Source organism: Uloborus diversus, chromosome 2, assembly GCF_026930045.1.
Source record: "Uloborus diversus isolate 005 chromosome 2, Udiv.v.3.1, whole genome shotgun sequence".
Lineage (NCBI taxonomy): Eukaryota > Metazoa > Arthropoda > Arachnida > Araneae > Uloboridae > Uloborus > Uloborus diversus.
Genome location: NC_072732.1, coordinates 51,205,024 through 51,227,256, shown reverse-complemented (window position 1 = coordinate 51,227,256; position 22,233 = coordinate 51,205,024). Strand labels below are relative to the sequence as shown.

The 22,233-nt window shown below is 33.2% G+C and overlaps 1 protein-coding gene across 1 annotated transcript; it reads left to right on the top strand.

Annotated features, from left to right (window-relative positions):
- The first annotated feature begins 4,983 nt into the window (after window positions 1–4,983).
- On the top strand, window positions 4,984–17,095 carry LOC129217028 (F-box/LRR-repeat protein 15-like). Its single transcript, XM_054851261.1, has 4 exons — window positions 4,984–5,056; window positions 7,951–8,497; window positions 13,357–13,488; window positions 15,785–17,095. Exons 2-4 carry the CDS (start codon window positions 7,953–7,955, stop codon window positions 15,942–15,944), a joined length of 837 nt encoding a protein of 278 aa, XP_054707236.1. The 5' UTR covers window positions 4,984–5,056; window positions 7,951–7,952; the 3' UTR covers window positions 15,945–17,095.
- The last annotated feature ends 5,138 nt before the right edge of the window (window positions 17,096–22,233 follow it).

Below are 22,233 nucleotides of genomic sequence, written 5' to 3'. Positions count from 1 at the left end.
CATGGATTGTCTTAAATTTCGGTTCCAATATTGAAAACCTTCAACTCCTCCCCTAACATCATCAGAGGTCAGTTAAAATTACATTTTTGAAGCTTTAATTTCGGTCAGTGCCCAGAAAATTTCTTCTTCCCCTATCACCTAAAGTTGCCTAAAACTGCGTTTCCGAACTATAATCTTCAAACTTTTTCGGGACCAAACTCCCCATAGCACCTTGCTCTAAAATGATGGAAAATAATTTACAATTTAGTTTATAGAGTTTCAGTTTAGAAAAATTCCATAGCGTACCAAATATTGTTTAAAACTGCATTTTTTAAAATACAATTTCAAAAGTTTTCCTGGAACAAACCCTCGGACCCATTATTTCTGAGTGAATATTTAGCTTATTATTAGAATCATATTACTAATACTTAGAGCTTGATCTATAGTTGGGGCAAAACTAACCTGGCAGCATCGAAACGCTGTGCTAATAATCAGTGTAGCCTTCACAATGCTGCCAGGTTAGCTTTGCCCCAACTATAGTCTGCCTCCCTGCTAAACCAGAGGCTGAAAACATTACCTCTTGATACTTATTTTGCGTTTGAAAAAAATATTTTGCCTCTTAGTCCCCCTCCCTCATACACACACTAGTTTTTGCCCTCACAATAGCTCTGTCTGAAATAGATCTAGTAAAGTTTTACTTTTTATACATTTTAATTTTCTAATTGTTATAGAATCTTTATTTTAATAATTTTTTTTCTCTCTTTTTAAATGTGGAAATTATATTTATTGTGCACATATTCTTCTGTAACTTTTAAACAAACATTTTAAAATTAATACACTTTTGAAAAACAAAAACAAAACATTACAAATAGAACTGAAAAATGTACTCTGTCTTTGGTTCAAGACAGGGTACCCATAGGTTCCATAGTAAATTTTTCTATTCCATAATAAATTGCTAATGTTTTTTTATTCTATTAAATGGAATAGTGCGGGGGGGGGGGTTCACCAAGGTCGCTAGAACCATAGGTACACTATTAATCAATGCTTCACGATTAATGCTTAGACCGCTTGCCAAGCAGTTTAAGCGTTAATTGTGATAAAATCTTTAAGTCAAAGATCTTGCTATGGGGAGATAACATTTCCGGGCTTATTGGTCGTGGTCTAATTGGAGTAGAAATTCCAGACGTTTCGGCTTGCTTTGCTGCAGCCATCATCAGTGGTTTGAGTTTGGTGAGACTGATTCCTGGCTGCGGTGGCTCCGGTATTTAAGCAAACTGCTGCTGGGCTGCTGGTCCTGATTGGGAGGCGTTCTCAAGCCGCTGGTGGAATAAGGTTCCTGATTGGATGAGATTCAAGCCGCTGGGTGATCCTGGTACCTGATTGGATGGGATTCACAAGCCGTGGTGGCTACCGGTTTCTGATCGGATGGGACCACAGTATGTTTTTGACTGTTGTGGCGATTGGATATAAGGCCAAGGTCCCATGTTTTTGGTAAATTGAAATTCTCCTCTTTTCTGTTGAAATTAAAGGGGTGTTTGAAAATTTCTATAGCTTCGCAATGAAGACGGGCAAAGTAATGAGATGTTGTAGCCAAGATTTCTGTGTCTTTAAATTTGATGTTGTGGACTCCTTCTTGTTGGCTGTGTTCGGCTACGGCTGACTTATCATAGTTTCTTAAACGGCAATGATGAACATGCTCAGAAAGGCGTGTCTTGATGCTGCGCTTCGTAGTTCCGACATAAACTGATCCACAGGAGTACGAAATTTTGTAAACTTCAGATGTGGAGAAAGGGTCACGGGGGTCCTTCACCGGGCGATAACAATTCCTAAGTTGAGTGGTGGGCTTGAAATTAATCTTGATGTCGTGTGAAGAAGGAAAAATTCGCAATTCCCCAGTAGCTGCTACTTGGAAATGCTCTGTTAAGGGAGGGAACAAAAACAAGTGCAACAAATGTGTTATCTATGAAGAGGAGGTATAACACAAGGAGCAAGGAAGTCCCTCAATCTAAACTACCAAAACTATACCGTATTTTCGGGCGTAAGCGCCGCGGAGCTTACGGGAAAAAAGTTTATTGCCGATGTGGCGGATACAGCGGGTGCGGCACATACGATGTTTTTTTGTTTTAATTTAGTTTATAACATTTTACAGAAAATTAATTATTTTGAAAAGAAGGAAAATAAAATGCGAGGAACTTGCTTCGAAATGATCGGAAATGTGTTCAATTTTTTTCATCTTGTTTTTGAAAAGGTTTTAATTTTGCAATCCCGAATTTCGAAGCGGATTAGTTTCCGCGATCTTTTTTTTTTTTTTTTAACGTTGCTTGTCCCTTTTAATTGAATGAAAGTAGCAAAAAAGAAAAAAAAAAGGGGGGGGGAATAATAGCAATGAAAAATAGCCTTTTGAATTTCTTTTAGCATTATTAACACGCCTTTTTAACGAACTAATTTCCAAGCAATCGTGAAACTAGTATGTTGTGGCCATCACGAAACTTTCTTCTATATTTTTCTTCTTTTTTTTTTTTTTTCTGATCCCTCCCCATGCTTGACGAGGAAGCAATATTCCCAACAAAAACAAAATAATGACACATGCAAAAACTTGACGACTATCCCAATGTCTGAATTATTGCAAAAGCAAAGCAAAGAGCGAAAATTGAAAGTTATTTTAAAAGCCTTGCTTGAATTAATTACAAATATTTTATTTGTTAACAAACATAAGATGGCAACAGTTAAAAATTTGAAATCATTGAGATAATATTTCCTATCATTTCCATACAATTAAAATCACGAGAAATACGCAGACGACAATCTATTACGATTTATCTTTCTTATTGTTGCATTAATAAAAATATTTTTATTCGCAAAAAAAAAAAAAAAAAATCAACACCTCTTGGAGCGATCGGCGTCAAAATAGAACCAAAGCCTTATTACATATGGGTTCACATATATTCCAAATTTCAACCAGAACGTAGCATTACTTCTTGAGATAGGGCACTCAAAATGGAAAAAAAGAACGGGTGATTGCGCTACCCCCTTTTTAGCTGTTGACACAAAAATAAAATCAGTTCTTATACCCACTAAGGGCTACTTGCCGATAAATTTTTCTTTCATTCCGTTCATTATTTCTTGAGATACAGCAGTCACAATTTACGACAAAAAACGTTCTATAGCTCAACCCCCGTTTGAGTTATTGACACCAAAATTGAATCAGCACCTGTTCCTGTTAATACCAACATATGGACCAAATTTTATTTGATTCCGCCAATAACTTCCTGAGGAATAGCAAGCACGCGTAACTCGAAAAACGTCCCATTGCTCCATCCCCCTTGGAGGAATTCGCGCCAAAAACTAATGGGCACAAGTTCACATAGGGGCACATATGTGTACTAAATTTCGTTCGATTTCATGCGGTAGTTTTTGTTGTAGAGCGGCCACAAAAAACTGGTCACACACAGACGTGACACACATACATACACACACACACACACACATACATACATACACACACACACACACAGACAGACAGACATTTTCCAAAAATGGTCGAAATGGACTCAGCACACCTCAAAACGTTCGAATCCGTCAAAATTCGAAATTCGAAAATTTGCACGAATCCAATACTTTCTTCTATATATTAGATATAGAAGAAAGTAAAAATTGATGAATTCATAATTGACGTGTTGCGCCTTTTGCACACAGTTTAGCTTCGTAAACGGGCAGATAATATAAAATTGTGTCAGAATATGTTGGTATTTATTTCTTTAGTTTTTAATGAAAAGTGTTGAGCTAAAATCGGAAAAATGTCCAAATTTTCGAGTGTAGTTCGGGAAAAATTTTGGAACTTTTATTTCGCGGTTAAGTCAGAATCTCCAGCTTTAAACATCATTTTTTGTACTAAATGCGGCACATAATGTTAAGGTAAAATTTTTCCCTTTTTTAAGAAAAATTTTGCGATGCAGCGTTTACGGCGGGTGCGGAGCAAACTTTCAAAAATACGGTAAATGCGAACTTGCTGGCCCCATATGATAAGGTTTAAAGCCACAGGTTCGTTTGTTTTTGATATGAACACCAAAAAAAAAAAAAAAAAAAGAAATACCAATCTACATGAAAAAAGTTGATTATTTATCACCACTTGATGAATAGGAGAGAAGGAGGGAGGATTATTAGATTTCAGTAATATTTGTAACAGAAGGAAAAAAGGACAGGTGGAAAACCACATTATTAACGTTTATCGCGAGATGCGCATTTCCGCAATGAATGTTTCCGCACAGCAGCAAATATTTGTAGTAGTCAAATGATGAATTTCAGATCAAATGTGCTGTTTTGAAACTAAAAGGGTTTTACAGAACAGAAGATTTGAGCATTCCATCCAGACCTAAGAGGTTGCTCAAACCGCTGGGTCGTTGTCCTGAGGGACGTCACCTTATCTCAGAAAGAAAATAATCTTTCACTGTGATAAAGTCTTACTTTTATAATTAATTTTAATCAATTTTTTTTTCAAAGTTGATGTAAATAATGCACAAAACAGCATTTTATTCGCGAGTCAGTCAAAATCAGAAACATATGTATTTTCACAGTAAAAAACAAATATCAATAACTTATGTTTTTTCGTCTAAAATTTGTAAATTTAAACTCGGTGGTTTTTTGTTTTATTTATTTATAGATTTTTTGTGCTATTTCACGTACATACATTACAAGGAAATCAAAGAATTGTAAAATCATGTTTTGCTACGAATTTTTTTTTCGCTTCATTTTGGGGCCCTTCCTAGCTTGGGGCCCTCGGCAATCGCCGACTAGCCGACCTCAGTCCGGGCCTGCTTTTGCGTTATTTAAAACAGTTCAAAAGTCGCATCCAACTGAATAGTCACGTGACACACGAAGCGGTCTTCAGCTGCTTTTCTCGATGTGATGTTGACTAGAAGGGACTCTAATGTTGACCACATTCATGAAGCAAAACTCTACACGTACAGATGAAAAGTTATCGATTCCCGATTGGCAACTTCGAATGTTTTTGTTTACAAAATAATCTTGAAATCGCGGAATGCCAATGTTTTTAATTCGAAATTTAGACTTAATGAAAGTAAGATTGAACTTTTTTTAAACATTCAACTAGAATCATAAAAAAATTTCTTCCCCCCCAAAAATGTATTTTCTTTTCGCCATCTTATTCTGGGACATGTTTAGTATTTGGTTATTTTTTCTGTCGCTCATATTATGTGTTTTTGAATTTTTACTTTTTCTGTAACGTTGTAAAAATTATCATATTTTGTGCCTTCATTTTTTTTAATCTGGAACTTTTATAGTTTTTTTAATATAATTTCACAAAAGCATAGGGGAATCTGACCATCAATAATTTAATCTATAGGAGGTTGTAATTGATGAGGTCAGATGATCAAACCAGCGATTTCAGTCATGAGTTTAATCAGGTAATTTAACAAACTCTCACGAAGTAAAGGTTTATAAAAAAGACACTTTATCGCGTATAAATTTCGATGCTTTTATGTTAGAAAAATAAAAAAGACAATCGAATAATTAAATTGAAACAACAACTAGTGTAAAATAAATATCTTCATATTGCACTGTAAGTTTTAAGGTCAGGGTGGTGATAACATAGAAATTGGAGAAATTACGAAATAGTGAGCTTGTAATGTTCTAGAAAAATCATGGAAATTTTGGAAAATTACCCAAAATCGAGGAATTGTTTTCATTATTAAAATATAAGCCTTCATGTCTCATAAAGTTTTAAATGCTGAGTCTCTAGTTGAATTGTACCTTTTTGAAATGTATTGAATTTATTAATGTATGCTTAATATTCTGATCGTTAAAAATCACTGAAAATGAAGCAAACTGACACAAATGCTTGTTAAATTTGAAGAAATGGAAAAACAAGAATGAAGCACTAATTGCTGACTGCTTCTTGAAAGTAATAGCTATTCCAAAGAAAAAAATTTATTTATTATGCTGAATTTCATTTAGAGTATGAATGGAAAATCTTAAATTAATTATGAAAAAGAAAAGCCCCTTCACATTTAGTTTACATGATACCTTACAATTCTCATACTATAATTTGAGACAATGGTGCCCAACCTACAACCCACAGGTCAGATGTGACCCGCAAAGTCAATTCACGTGATTCATTGTTATGTTCAATGTAATGAACTGAAAAATATGTTCTGGAACCTTCCAAAAGAAAAGATAGCCTTTATTTAATGCATCCCCAGCTAAGCCAACACTTCAAATTTTCTCCCCCTTTATTTTTTTCAAAAGGTATGGTTATATCTGAGAAACAAGCTGGGAAGGGGATGAAATGTCGGCAAAACTGGGGAGACACCCTTTATTGAGTACCCGGTAGCAGAAACTGAGACATACCTCGCAGATTTTTCAGTGGCCTGCAGATAATTTTACCAAAGAACAAAAAGAAAGAAAAATATATAAATAAAAGAAAAAAAAAGAAATATAACTTGGAAAAGATCGTTTGGAGATTGTTTTTTGACCGAAAAGGCGATGGATGCTTCAGCATTTCAGCTAGAAACATAGTCGCCATCCTTGTCATTCTCAAGATCAAAGTAGATAAAATGATTAAGTGCCTAAGTTTTCAAAAACAAAACAGAAGTGTATATGTTTTATTTTAATGCAAACTAATGAAAATAACGTAAAATGTGGAGCAAAATATTTTTTTTTTAAATAATTTTCTTGAGAAAAAAAAAGTTACAGGAAAAATTTCACCTTATCCTCATTGCTTTAGACACCAAAAGCGCTAAAAACTTTTCAACTAAAGTGTTAGCTCATGAGAATTTTTATCTTAAAATTATTTTTTTTGCAAAAATTCAGATATATTTTAACTTTTGGCGTAGTCGCCCTGTTAGGTCATTCCCAAGATGTTGGTTCGCAACTCTTTAAGTGTCTACCTAAGTTTACATAAACGGAATTGGATGTTTACTGCAATGAAAACTGTTGAAAATTATGCAAAATGTGCCATTTTGTCCGGATAATTCTTAATAATTGTTTTGAAAAATGCAAAATTTTATTTTTAGAATATTATCTTATCTTCATTGCTTTAAAGGCTAATATGCTTAAAACCGACTACTTCTTCTAAATTGTAGTTTTTTAAGGATTTTGAATTTATTACTACTTTTATGTAACAAATTCAAAAATCTATTCATAATCATGAATTTTTTGCGTAGACGCCATATTTGGTCATTCGCAAGATAGAAATATACGAGACAATTACTTGCCCAAGTTTCCAAAAACAGAATTGGATGTTTATCTCAATACAAACTATTGAAGATACATAAAAAGTACAATAAGTCTTTTTTTTTTAAATTATTTTCATGAAAAAGGAATTATTATCTGCACAATTGTATTTGATCCTCATTGCTTTGGAAGCTTTGCTAAAAACTAAAGCAATCTTCTAAAATGCAGTTTCCTGCCAACTTCTTATTTACTAATTCATTTATTTATTGATTTTTTGAAAGCAAAATTCAAAAATCTATTTTAATTTAAATTTTTCATATTTAAATAAATATATATTGAATAATTGTTTCTCATTGTGCGCAGAGTTCTATTTGTTTTTATGAAAGTAGGGAAAACTGTCCCTCTCCTGCGTTTTATACTTTAAAACTTGGCGACAGTGGTGGCCATTAAGTTTTTCGAATCTAGTGACTAGTTGGAAAATTTCTGAGTCTTGACCTGTAAAAAGGACTTGTGTATTTTATGAAAACTGAAAATAAAACTAAAAATAATGCTGTAGATTATTTTGAACTGTCAAAAATACTGTCGCAGACTGGCAAGAAAGTTTCTGCTACTCAGATTCAGTATTGAAAATGATGGTTGAAAATTTGAAGCCAAATAGTTAGAAATTTGTTACTTAGATACAGATACAAACTTTTATTTCAATATAGTGTCATGTTTTATATTTATTCAAAATCATATTTTTTGTTATTTGAATGTCTTTTCTTTTTTGGTCCTTTTCAGCTATGAATATTGATATCAAGCCATCAATTTTCAACATTCCATGCGCTGATGTTTTGTTTTGCTATGTATTCCCTCATCTGGATGTTAGAGACTTATTTAATTTGCGAGCTGTGTGCACAGAATTAAAAGATTTAGTTGCAGAGTATTGGAAATGGAACAAACACTTAGACTTTTCTGCTGTATGTAAAAGAATATCTCCTGGCTCCTTTGAGATCTACACCAAAGATGCTGCTAATTTAAGGCATGTCAATCTCAGCAATTGCAAATGGCTAAATACAAACTATTTAAACTCAGTTTTGAGCAGAAATAAGAAACTAATTTATTTAGACATTAGTCACTGTTCTTCGGTTACAAGTATTTGCTTACAGGTACTAGCAATGAATGCTCCAAAATTAAAATATCTGAATCTAAGTAATTGCCATTGGACTAGTGCTGCCAGTATAATTACAATTGCAATGAACTGTCCAAACCTTGAATCAATAGATTTGACCAGTTGTTGGGAAGTTACAGATGAAGCAATTAGTGACTTGGCTATCAGATGTTCTAAGTATGATTTATTCATGATTTATGACTTGGTTTGTTAATGATTAATTCTCATATATATAATAGCCAATGATCGAGTAACCCTCAATGTTCAACAATGAAACTTTCACCACAACATGATAATTTAATAATATGTTTTGGTAATGTTTAACATGCAGGGAAAGGCTTTATTGTGACAAGGCTGAACTCAATCGAGTAACTTAACTGTTTTACTGGTAAGAATGTTATTTCAGGGGAATAAAGAGACGAGAAAATGGTCAACAATGGATGCTACCTACTGGAGTTTAGGGTTAATTCACTGGAGTTAGGGTTACAATTTCAACTATCAAAATATCATCAAACAGGCAATGGCTTTGTTCAAATGTAGAAGCAATTTTCACCCGTCATACCTTGGCATGCGATTTTCTAGTAACTAATAACAGTGCTCAATCTCAACCAGGTGATTATGTTGAAAAATATAATTAATAATCAAAGGCAAATTCCTTGACATGCCCAGACTAATATTATTTCTGCTCCTGACTATAGCAGTCAGCTTAGACAGGTGGTCAACTTTAGAGGTTTTACTGTGTTGTGTAACAATTTCGTTACCATACTCAAATTTATTGCGGATAATAAAGCTTACTCCCTGTTTTCCCCTTAGCCCTCTACAGATTTTATACATTGAGTTTTATCTCTGAGCTAGGCCGGTCATTTTGGAAATCAGAAACATAGTTAAATTGGGCATTTTTATATGTATTTTACTGTTTCTTCCCTATAAAATGCATTGAATAAAACCGTTGCCCCCCCCCTCCCATGAAAAAATTTAACGGGCCTACTCTGAGCTAAGTGTAAAATGTAGCATTCATAGAAGTCAATTTTGCCCTGTCATTCTTCCCCTGATATACTTTTAATTTCCTAAAAATTCTAATTTTTAAAATTTTGTATATTGAAAAAGTTTTTTAGTCTGTTTATCCCCTCCTTAGTGCACTTTCATCCTTAAAATTGATGGTTCTCTTTTAAACTTGTAATGCACTATTTTATTAATGTTTGCAGGTTTCATAGAATTCCTTGAAAAACACTCTTTAGTTACTGAAATCAATTCTTAAGGTGCTTAGAACTCCACTGGCTTAGTGGCAGTACTTAGCGTTTCTTTGCCACAGACCCCGGCTAAGCACATTCGACTTAGCCTTTCATTCCATCAGTGGATCAATAAAATAAGACTCAAGTATACAGTGAAACCCCTCTATTACGGACACTAACGGGACAAACTTTTTTGTCCGTAAGAGAGGGGTGTCCGCTTTACAGAGGTTTTTTTAATTTAATTAACTTTAGTTATTTGTTTATGTTTTTTGAAATCTTAAATGAAATATGTGTGAATTCTACTCTTTCATATGCATAGATTTTTTTTAATTTACTAGTTTTTACCAACATATACATAATAAACAATTATTTTATCAGGTTAAATTAAAATATTACAGTTTTGCACACTCAAAGAGATTTAAATAACAGGTTCGCATAAAAATTACATACCTAATTTGTACTTTTAAAAAATTGTTCGATTGATGTCTGTTGATATGTTTTGATCGATGAAAGTCTTTCATTTTCGAAATGTATCTTAAGTTCTTGTACCAAGTCTAGTCCTTTAGGATCGTTGTGTTTAATTGAAAATTCCCTGAGTCCATCTAATACGCTTAAAGCTTCGTTAACATTTTTAATTGTTTTAACGTCTTCTTTTACGGACAGTTCATCTTCATCGTCATCCTCAACTGTATGATCTTCGTTAATTTCGCTCACTATGCTTGCAATTTCTGTTTCGCTTTCTTCAGTGAATACTTGGTCGTCGATGGGAGCATAGTCTTCAGCGGTCACATTTGTGAACCCTGCTTGTTGCATTAACGACTGCAAATCGGATCCATCATTGTCACAATCAACTTCGTTGTCAATTTCCTCTGTGGCAGATCCTTTTTTGAATCCAACGCGATTAAAGCAACTTACTATTGTTTCTTTTTTAACTTCCTTCCATGCGTGCTTAACCCAGCTGATTGCATCTAACACATCAATTGTTTTGGACAATTCGCTACTTGTTTTAGTTTCTTCCATTTTATTGATTAAATGCTTCATAACTAGTTATCTGTATTGAATTTTAAATGCTTGAATTATCCCAGCATCCATAGGTTGGCATTTCGATGTTGTGTTTGCTGGCAAGAAGACTATTTCTATATTTTTCAAGTGAAAGTCTTTGGGATGGGCGGGCACGTTGTCCATAAAAATAACAATATGCCTTTTTTCTCTCCCCAACTTCTTAGCAAAAGTTACAAGCCAATCAGATATGACACTGGTTGTCATCCACGCTCTTCTATTTGAATACCAGTCTACAGGTAATTTTTTTTATATCCAGTCCTTTAAAACACCGAAGTCTGGCTGCTTTTCCGATGACAACTGGTTTTAATTTTGTACCATCCATGCTGGCACCCAACAAAACTGTTAAGCGTTCTTTGGAGATTTTGCCACCAGAGCAGTTTTCTTTCCGTAAAGTTAAGGTTTTATCTGGCAGAGCTCTATAAAACAAACCGGTCTCATCAATGTTATAAATGTCACATGGCTCGTAATTTTCAATCAAACTAGGCACTTTCTCAAACCATTTCTCGCAAACGTCAGCATCCACATCCATGGATTCACCACATATTTTTTTAAAAACGATATCATGTCTCGTTCGAAAACGATCTAACCATCCATTGGAAGCTTTGAAATTTTCTATACCCATTTCAGTAGCTGCTTCTTTCGCCTTTTCTTGTAAAATAGGGCCAGAAATCGGAATATTTTTGCTTCTTGCGGACACAAACCATTTAAACACAATTTCATCCACTGCAAGGGCATTACTTTTAGGAAAATCTTTTTTCTTCTCTTGGTTTCCATTTATGAACCATTCTTTCTTAAACTTCTCTTTTCCTTTTAATATACAGCAAATTTGTGTGCGTCCCACACCAAACTTTTCAGCAATGTTCCGTATTCCAATTTTATTTTTTTCTGCGAAATCTATAACTTCAATTTTTTCTTTAAGAGAAAGAGTACGACGCTGACGATGGGTATTCAGAGCCATTTAAATGAGAACGATGAAACAACTAAATGCTTTTACCCTTAAGTTTACTTTATGATATTGCATTGGCTTTACTTTTACTCTCTATAAAATATTTTTGTTAGATGGTGCTTCAACTCGGCTCCACTTAGACACAACACGCCTGCTTGTTAGTCATCTGAAAAGGAACAAGGCAACGCGGGAGGGTGGGGGGTATACAGACAGAAACTTGCAGAATAATCATTTTCTCTTTTCTTTTCTTTTATTTTTGACAATTTGATGATGTTTTTTGGAATGAAAAATGCATTTCGGTGTCAAGCTGAAAATTTTTTGCTACGCAGTAGATGCAAAGTAAAATTGCAAAGAAATATTTTTTTTATCTCCGTATAAGCTGGTCGACTTTGCATTAAATGAAGCCTTTCAATGGAGTAGCTATTTAATTCTCAAGTTTTAAATACTGTCCGCAAAAAAGGATATATCAATGTAAATGACTTCGAAAAGGGTGTCCGTGTCCGTATTTGAGGGTGTCCGTACGAGAGAGGTTCCTTATACATTAGGTTTAATGTCTCTCTGCCGGGGAATTAAAAACTGTCCGCATAAGAGGGGTGTCCGCATTAAAGGGGTGTCCGTTAGGAGGGGTTTCACTGTACTTTGAAACACAACACTGGGAGTTTAGTGTAACACTACCCCAGCCCCCCCCCCCCCCCCACCAAGGGCGGATCCAGAAATGTTTCAAGGGGGATTGATTTTTTAAATTACCTCTCACTACGTATCTGGTTTATTCATGCTCGGGAGGGAGGGGGGAACGAGGGGGGTGTTACAGCATTTTATCTAAAACAACTGAAATATAGAGATTTAGCCGAGGAGGTTCCCCCGAACTTTTTCTTTTGAAAGAGGCATTTTAAAATTTCATTTTAAAATTTCGTTTTATAACTTCAGTTTTGTAATAATTCCGGAAGAATGTTCTAAAATCCTTTCCTACTAACACCATTGAAGTCATCTAAAATTGCTCTTTTTGGAAAAACATTACCAGAGGAAAGTCATTGAACCCCATTACTTGCCCTAACACAACCAGATATATCTGAAATCACGTCTTCAAGACTTTAATTTTGGAAATGCCCGTGGGGTGGCCTACACTACAATTGCATTTCAGCACTTCAGTTCAGAAAAATTGCCAGTTCTGAGTCCCTCAAGGGAGGGGCGATTGCCCCCATTGCCTCTCCCTTGTATCCGTCCCTGCTCCCAACTAGCCAGAACATCTGCGTTTGCATTTTAGAATCGTAGGTCAAGAAAATTAAGATGGGCACAATGAGCCTTGGCTCCATGTGCTGTTATTCCTCTGAGTTTAATTTTGTTTAGAACTCCTTAAAGTAGCAAAATATTCTTTGAAAACTCCTAAATTTATAACAACTCAAAATCCATGCAGTTTGAAATGGAAAAAATATCTTAGCAAGAAAAATTAAAAAAAAAAAAAAAAAAGCGAACTAATTAGTCTTTAAAAGCTGTTTGTGATTTAATAAATCTATTCACCTACTTTTTGTATAATATGTTTTTTGTTGGTGTAAAGAATAAAGTGTTAATAGTAAGTGAAAAAAAATCCAAAAAAATTTTACTTTTTTTAAACCTAGTTTGGCATAAAAATATATGCAGGGGGGGGGGAGGATTATTTAAAGAAATTTATTATGCTGCATCATTTTTTATATTCAATTCATTTTTATCTTGACTTTTTTTTTGCAGGATTTTCATTGTATGTCTTGTTTGTTTGTTTATGTTTTTTGTTCCAAAAATTCTTTAATATTATATTTAAGCTTGAAGAATTTATCTGTTTCTCGAATTTATGGAATTACTGACAAAAGCCTTGTTGTGATAGCACATAAGTCAAATAACTTAGAAACTTTAAATTTGGCTGGCTGCTGGCGAATTACAGATTATGGTATAAGGTAAGATGATTAAACATGTTTAAGTGATTATTTCTAATTGTTCATTTTGAGCTATCATAATGAAATATCCATACCTTGATTTTCTTATCATGTACTTATAAAATAAATATCGTTGATTACACAAATCACACTATTTAAATCTCCATCTTCAGTTTGAGTTTAGATCCTATTGCTGACAGCTGCATTTTGTGTTTTTGTTTGTTTCCCAATTTTGTTGGTAAACATTTCTGTAACAAATAGTTTTAGAAAAAGAGCTGTGTAATAAGTTTTTTTTAATAGCATGATAGGAATGCAAAGCTTACAAATTGTACTGCCATGGGAAGGTAAAACACACTGCAGTTTATTTTATTTTCATTTTTTTTTTTTTTTTTCATTTATGTCATCTGTTTTCCTTTTGCTTTATTACATACAAGATTTGCTTATTTGGTTTCTGATGAAAATAAAGCATGAAAAAAACATCAAATTTCAACATATCCCTGTCATTAGTTTTGAACCTAAGGCACATTTCATTCCTAAAGAGCAACATCTCAGAAACACATTCCTGTGCTTCCAACAGCCAATGCCGCTGAGAGCCAAGGTCACTTGTCAGTTTGCCTACCCCCCCCCCATAAATCTGATAAAATAGTGTAATAAGGGTGGTAGATTTTTGTCCAATAAATTTCTTTGCTCTTGTTTTTTTTTTAATTTCAAAATGGTCCTAAAAATATGTGCCTAGTAGATTTAATACTTACATCTTGCTATAATCCGTTATGAAACCCGTCACATTTAAAAACTTTTTACTACAGCTTCGTTGTCCCCCAAATTTTAATGTCCTGAACTGGGTCCAGGTCCCATGTGCCCATATCTTAATCTGGCTATGAATACATTTTAAGTAAATCAAGCTTTTACACAGTGAGTCCATACAAGATACTGAAATAAGGCTGAAATAAGATTAAATGAGTAATTCTTATATTCTTAGTTTGGGATACCGAGACAAATTTTGTGTTGAATTGTCTTGGCTGAACAGCTAATTCAACACAAGGTTGGAATTGTGTTGAGTGGTCTGGGTTGTTTACATTTCTCCAAATCATTTGTTCAATTTCGCCTGTTTTTCATCATTTACTTAAGCGAAGTAAATCAAAATTTTTAATTTCTCTGTTCTATTGGAAACCAATTCATGATTAAGAGTTTTATTCATTGTTGCATCATAAACTCGGTTATGTAACATTGATACTGCTTGTTTTATTTTTCTTCTTACTGTGAAATGTTGATGCTACTCCTTTATTGCAGAATCAAAACAAAATATATTTCTGGTCCTAATGAGAGATGAATAAAAATGTAGTCTAAAAAAACTATTACAACATTTTAATTTGTACTATACTTCTTTATTTTTATTTTCTGGAGTTATGCTTAATAAATTAACAAAAATTAAAGATAATATTAAATTGATATGAAATAATATTCATGAAGATTTTTATTGTATACTTGTGTTGATTTACTCTAAATGAAGTGCATTAATAATCAAGAATTATTAGTTTTTGAATCCTGCATGTCACCAGTTGGATCTATTAAATACAGTTGGTTCCCTGTTTAACGACTTTCAAGGGACCACAAAAAATCTTCCTTAAATAGAATGCTTTTAACACTATAGTGGACCATCTGGGACCGTGAAAAGCCGTCATTAAATAGAGCGTCGTTAAAGGGAGAGCCAACTGTGTTATCTATTTTGAGTTTTAAATGTGTGTGTTGCCTACGTTTCTATTAATCATCGGTACTAAATTGTTAATCGTTTCAATACTAGCTCACTTTTTTCTTGGTGTATATATATTTCTTTAATATAATGTACATCGATACACATTCATACGTATAAATGTACTAGGATGTAGAAAAAACATATGCATTTTTTTTTGCAACAAATAAGTTGGAGAAAAAAATTTCTACTTATAAAGTAAAATTCGGTTAAAAAAAGTAAAGTTTTAATAAGACAGTATCAAGATTTGCTTACAACAAACTTTCAAAATTATCAACTCATTAATTAGAAAAAAAAAAAAAAAAACTGAAAAGCTTAAAATGTTTGAAAAAACATTGAAACTAAAATTAAAATGCATCCTTTTTGTAAGTATGGAAAAATAAAAATCACAAGCATTATTTTTAAGTTATCTAAACGGAAAGATTAAAAAAAATGAAGTGAATATTTTTTAGAAGATCCTCAGTATAATTGAAAATAATTCTTATGTATTTTGATTTGTGTTACAAATACGTATCTTTTGGAAAGTTTCATAATGTAAGATTGCAATTAATTTATGGCTATTTTTAGACTAGTTGGAGAATACTGCAAGAAGTTGAAATCATTGAAAATTGAAGATTGTAGAGCTGTTACGGAAATGAGTCTTGTGATGCTACGTCCTAGAATGCATATTGACCGAGCCTTAAGTACTTTATGTATAAGGCTACCTAGATTGCCAATTCAGTTATAAGTGACTATAATTTAAATGAATATGTGTGAATAATGTTTGAAAGATTTGGCCTTTCTATTTATGTACTTTTTTACTTTGATATCGGTGAAATTGCCTTTATTTATCTGTGATAGTTTTAAAAAATCTTTTACAATCAACTATACAAAATTTATGTGCTTTGTTATATGTAACCTGTGCAAAATGATGCTGTCATTCAAACTACAATTGTAAATTCATTATTTTAAAATGGTTCTCTGGTATATTCATGAGAATAATATCCAGTTTTCTTGTACCAATTAAAAATTTAATTTATACATTTTGAAGTAAGTTGTTTATTAATCAATTTACAAAGCTTTACAAAAGATAAGCTGTCTTTTGAAAAAGACTTGCCTTTTGCAAAATTAAGATATAAAATTGATGAAAATGCAGATGCATGGTTCTTGGTTGCAGAGCACAGTTTCTGTGTATCCAAAAAAAAAAAAAAAAACAACGTATTGAAGTTATATCCATGTAAGATTTGATTTCCTATAATCATGTAATGTGTATTTGCATATAAGAAATAGTACTTTTGAATGATCGGCTGAAACATCATTGGATGTTACACACACACAAAAGACAATTTTTACAAAAGAAGGTTTTTTCCGAGAGCGAAGTTAAATTTGAAAAAATTGCTAAGAGAATATCACATCCAACGGTGCTCTACTACAATAAAAGTTTTCCTCCTAAAAATACAGATAAACCCAAATTCGTATTTTAACAAATCAACCAACATTATTTCACCAGAAAAACAATTTTGTACCTTAGAGCCAGACTAGCATAATCCAAAAACTGAGATTTTCGGTTTATTTGTAAGTAGAATCCTATTCCTCATCAAGCCATGTGAATGTTGTTCTAAAAAAATCCTTTGTAATTTTTTACCTGTGTTAAAAGAGCACTCATCCCATCCTTTGCATGCCCTACACAAACATTTACCCTCTTCTAAAAATGAGCAATTATGTGACTTACATTGCTCTGGCTTGATGTACAGAATTTTGAATTAAAAAAAAATCACATTTAATGTTGTTTCAGCGGACTTTGTGCAGAAAGGTTAAAGGGAACAAAATAACTGAAGTACAATTTGTAAAATGTTGCACAAATGTGTTTCAGATGTATCAGGCTATTGCTAATAGCAGTAAGTCGCAAGGAAGTTTTTTTTTCTTTCTAACTACAGTTTAGATTCACTAGCTTAAAAGCTCTTTACATCAAAAATCTAGCTGCTTATAACTTGAAACACATTTATGCAATATTTTTTGAATTTGTACTTCAATGATATTACTTTTTAACTCCCTTCAATATATTTGCAATTTTCAGTATGCTGTTGCATGTTACCCTTATATTTTAGGCATAGAATCTATAGTTAGTGCAAAAATAATTTCATTATGGTTCATTATTTGAGTGCTGTTGGTAGGTAATTGTAATTTGTTCGAAATTTGTCTTTGAATGTGATACAGAACACTATGCAAATGATGTTAAATATATTTTATTGAATTACTTCTATATTTTCCCACCTCCTTCCTACAAACCTTACTGCCTTAATGAACCAAATAAATATTTACGCATCGGTTAAAAAAAGAAGAATGGTAAAAACTGCAGTGCTAGCTTTTCAGAAGCTTAACTATCAAACTATTGAGATAGCGTGTTTTTGCCAAGCTTTGTATAAAAATGTAATGAGTGCCTTTTTTTTGTTGCTTGCTTTATTGGTCAAGAAATGTGTTTATTTGCCTGCTAAATTGATCTATAATTTTTTTATTAATCAAGTCGAAAGTCTTAGCTATTTCGGTTTGATTATGAATTACGTTTCATTAAATATTTTCATAAGAACAGATGTATAGTGATCTCGAACTGAGTCCACAGTGATGAAACCTTTTAAAACAATAGCCCTGGTCTTTTTATGAAGTTAAGTGAAATTTTCAAATTACTTAAAATGGAGTGTGAAGATTTCACTCAAATTTCATTACTTTTCTTTTGCTTCTGTTAAGTGCTTGTTACTTTTTTGTGCTGTAACTATTGATTTTGTACATATGATGTACAATATTTTATTGCATTTTATTTAAAAGCTGAGTGTTCTAGTTGAATCTTTATGATTAAGGCATTTATCATATTGACATATCTATTACTGCTTACTTATGAGAAAGGTATTTTGTGGTCTGCAGCAATTTGCTATGAAATATTTTGCAACATCTTCAAATGACAGCCATGACCAATTATAGAAAATCTTACTAGATTTTAAGTACTTAAAGATCATCATAGTTTTGCCAAATAAATTGTCAGACCGTTTATAAAAAGTAAGCATTGTAAGCAGTTAGTTTTTTATTTAGTAATTTTAATAGCAATATAATTACCAATAAGTCATTTTTTTCAAATACAATTATCTGAGTGCTGTTACATCATCATCATCATCACACCCGGGGTCCCCTGTTCCTATCACAGTAATGACTTGCCCAGATTAGGGACCCTCGGGAAGTAAATGCTGTTACAAGAAAAATGCTGTTAAAGTAAAGCCATATTGAGAAATACCATTGTGTTTTTTTCCCCAGTCACCTTCAACATTTTTCTGCAATTGAGGTAGTGAGAAGCAAAGAGATGTAAGTGGTAAATTAAAAAATTTGGAGATAACCAGTATACAAATGGTATGTGAACCTCTCCTCTGTCTTGGGGCAGCCGACGGCACTAGTAGCCCTGGTAGGTGCTGCTGTATAGCATGATTTCGAAAAAAAATTCAATGAAAGCCTATCTAGGACGTTATCTTTATAGTCATTTTACTCAAAACTTGAAATTGTCCACTTACATCCCTTTGTTTCTCACTGCCTCAATTGTTTATTTGATTTAAGGACATAAAATTATTTTCTAAGTTCATTATTTATTTATTTATTTTTGCAAAATATTGTTCTAATATAATTTTAAACCCTTTGTTTTTCAATGATTTTGGATTAATTTCAAAATGATGATTGTTATAAGAATGAAAAAAAAAAGTAAACATTAATATAAGCTCAGTAGCAATATAAATTGCATACACATGTTTCAGGGCTACACAGAATTCTTTTTTTGAAGGAAAAAGCGTACATCTTTTGCCCTGATAAAGTTGTCATACGTCATCCCATAACCTGAATTCAACTTTATTGCTATTTTGTGCTCTTAACATGGACTTTTATTTCTTTATTTTAGCTCAAAAGTTAAAATTTCTACTTTTTAGTTGTATGTTTTAAGGAGAAATATAAAAATCTGATGCAGAAGCCTCAAAATTAGTTACATATGTTTCCAGCGAATAGAGTTGTATATTAGAATAGATCTGTGGGCAAATTGTGTTTGTAAAGAATTGTTTGGTCTGAATAACTTTGATGCAAAGTGGTGCTGTTTTCCTTTCCTTCAGTTGTAGAAGATTAATTCGAGATTTTTATAATTTTACTATGTGGTATGATAAAGAAGCTTGTATCTCAAATCTCAAACTCTTAACAAATGAAATTATTTTGTTTTGATCTTAGATTTAATTTCTTTTACTTCAAAAAAGGGTAAAGCTCTACCATTTTTTTATATTATATATAGAAAAAATTCTCTAAAAAAGGAAAAACACATGGATCATTGCTGGTAGAATTTTGAACCTACTTCTTAACCAAGTGGAAAGCAGGATCGTTTAGAGGCAGGGCCCTGCACAGGGAGGGAAAAGGGAAACCTGTTAGCCGAAGCCTAAAGGGGGCCTGAGATTTTTAAAATGAGGGGTGAAATATATGTAGGGATGTAGAGATAAAACATATGGAGCGGGCATGTAAAAGTCATTTGTGAGGAGCCCCAAAATTTCTGTGCATGCCCCTATTTAGAGGAGGTATTAAGCAATTGCTGATTGTTATGAAAATGGATGTTACCAAAAATCAATAATGTTGGCAGTAAACCGCGACGTTGCATTTCCTTTGCATACAGGCCATTGGTATTAAAGTGTTAAGATTGCTTCTTGTTGCTGCATTCCAATGCAAACAAGTACTAAATTTCTGAATGATACAGTGGAATTTGTAATATTGTAAGATTGGCTTTTGAACTTATTTTGCTTGTTGAGTTTCTTTTATAAAAATGGTTTGCTTCATCAAAACACTTATTGTTTTGAGAGGTCATTGTTACGTTATCAATATAGTAAATTAGCTCTAAATTAGTGATACTATTCTTTAAAAGAAGTCATTGCATATGAGTGAAAATAAAAATGTCTATTTTGCAGTGGGGGGGGGGGACACAAAAATAAAGATTAAAAATGGATGCTAATTTATACTGTATTTCAAAAGAAATGGGCACATATGTCTGTCATTGTCTACCTTCTGGGGGTGCTGGGATCAGGGGTTGCTTGGGCCCTGGTCTAGATAAAAAAAATAGAGCGTCAGGGCCTCAAGCTGCCAGTTAAACCGTGTGCAGTTTTAGGTATGGGTGATCCTAGAGTGTGTTGATGTCTGTCACTAATTCTTTGAGCTCATTCAGTGTTTTGAGATCATTATAGCATACTTGCCAACTCTACTGTTTTTAACGGGAGACTCCCGTTTTTTGCTTCCATCTCCCGATTTCCCGTTTTTTACGATTTTCTCCCGTTTCTGTAGTTTTTTCAGTCAATCATCAAAAAGTTTCACTTTCTTCTCAATAGATGGCGCCCTTTTCTAGTCTACCAATGTCAGGGAATAAGAATTTTTCCAATTAATAACTCATTTAGTAAAAAATAATTTTTTAGAAGCTTTCCACATTGCATGTTCGACGAAGCACGTGCTCTGCCGAAAATGGCAGCAGATTTCAATCCTTTTGCATCTTGAAAATATTTCAATTATTTTGAATGTTTGAAGTTAGTTTAACGTGTGCTACCCTATACCTACTTATTTTAGATTTTATTTTCTTTATATATTGATTTCCTTTTTTTCCCGGATTTTAGGAATTAAATTTTTGTAACTACTTTTCTGGTAGAATGTACGAAACTTTAAGCAAACTCACTCCTTATTATTTAATTTTTCCTTTGCAGTATATTTTTCTTCGTACTACCAATTTGCTTACATCTGCGAAAAATCCACATTTCACTTTAAATTTAGTATCCATGTTATTTAAAAGCATAATTTAATAATTCTGTAGCGAGGATATATCGATGGTGAATCATCTATATACCTCTAGTAAAATCTCCTGTTTTTTTCCCTTCGAAGGTTGGCAAGTATGTTATAGAGATTTGTAATGTGGCTTGCAGAAAGTAGCCACAGGGAATAAGCTTGACTGAGTAGGGAGGCCAATTCATATACTGTAGTAAATATGAAATAGTTTGAGCTAGCTTTTATGAAAAGTTCAGTTTTGGTGCAAATTCACGACAGAAGTTGCAAACACAACCAAAGTTTCTATGTTGAAGAATTCTTTATACAAGGAAATAGATGATAATTTTTCTGTACTATTTTCCTCATATAGCTCCAGTTTCTTGCTACAAAAGAGTTCCTTATACTCCTGAAACACTGGTGTGCAAATTTTGGGCCAAATAATTTTAGGGTTGTCAGGGCATACCACAGTATGCAAAGACATTCCTTTTTTACTTTCTTCTATATCTAATATATATATAAGAAATTATTGGAATCGTGCAAATTTTCGAATTTCAAAAGATTCCAACGTTTTGAAGTGTGCTGAGTCCATTTTGACCATTTTTGGAAAATGTCTGTTTGTCCGTGTGTGTGTCACGTATGTGTGTGATCAGTTTTTTTTGGCCACTCTACAGCAAAAACTATGGCATGAAATCGAACGAAATTTAGTACACATATGTGCCGCTATGTGAACTTGTGCCCATTGGATTTTGGCGCGAATTCCTTTAAGGGAAGTGGAGCAATGGGGCGCTTCATGAGTTATGCGTGCCTGCTATTCCCCAGGAAGTAACGGGCGAAATCAAACAAAATTTGGTCCATATGTTACCCCTAACAGGTACAGGTGCTGATTCAATTTTGGTGTCAATAGCTCAAACGGGGGTTGAGCTATAGAATGTTTTTTGCCGTCAATTGTGACTGCTGTATCTCAAGAAATAATGAACGGAATCAAACAAAAATTTATCGACAAGTACCCCTTAGAGGGTATAAGAGCTGACAAAGGCGCCCATATGGGGAGAGGGCAAGGGGGGCTCGAACCCCCCTTTGAAATTTGAACTTCCTTGCTTTTAGTACTGCTGCATGGGGGCCTGATTTTCTTCTTGTGTGAATAAAAATAGCTGTATAATTGCATTAATAAGAAAGATAAATCGTAATAGACTGCCGTCTGCGTATTTCGCATGATTTTAATTGTTGGA

Bases quoted from the DNA above. Each gene is read 5' to 3' on its own strand.
- LOC129217028 (XM_054851261.1), top strand. From the start codon at position 7,953: ATGAATATTGATATCAAGCCATCAATTTTCAACATTCCATGCGCTGAT. The intron at 8,498-13,356 runs GTATGATTTATT...ATTATATTTAAG, and splicing joins TTGGCTATCAGATGTTCTAA to CTTGAAGAATTTATCTGTTT. The intron at 13,489-15,784 runs GTAAGATGATTA...GGCTATTTTTAG, and splicing joins ATTACAGATTATGGTATAAG to ACTAGTTGGAGAATACTGCA.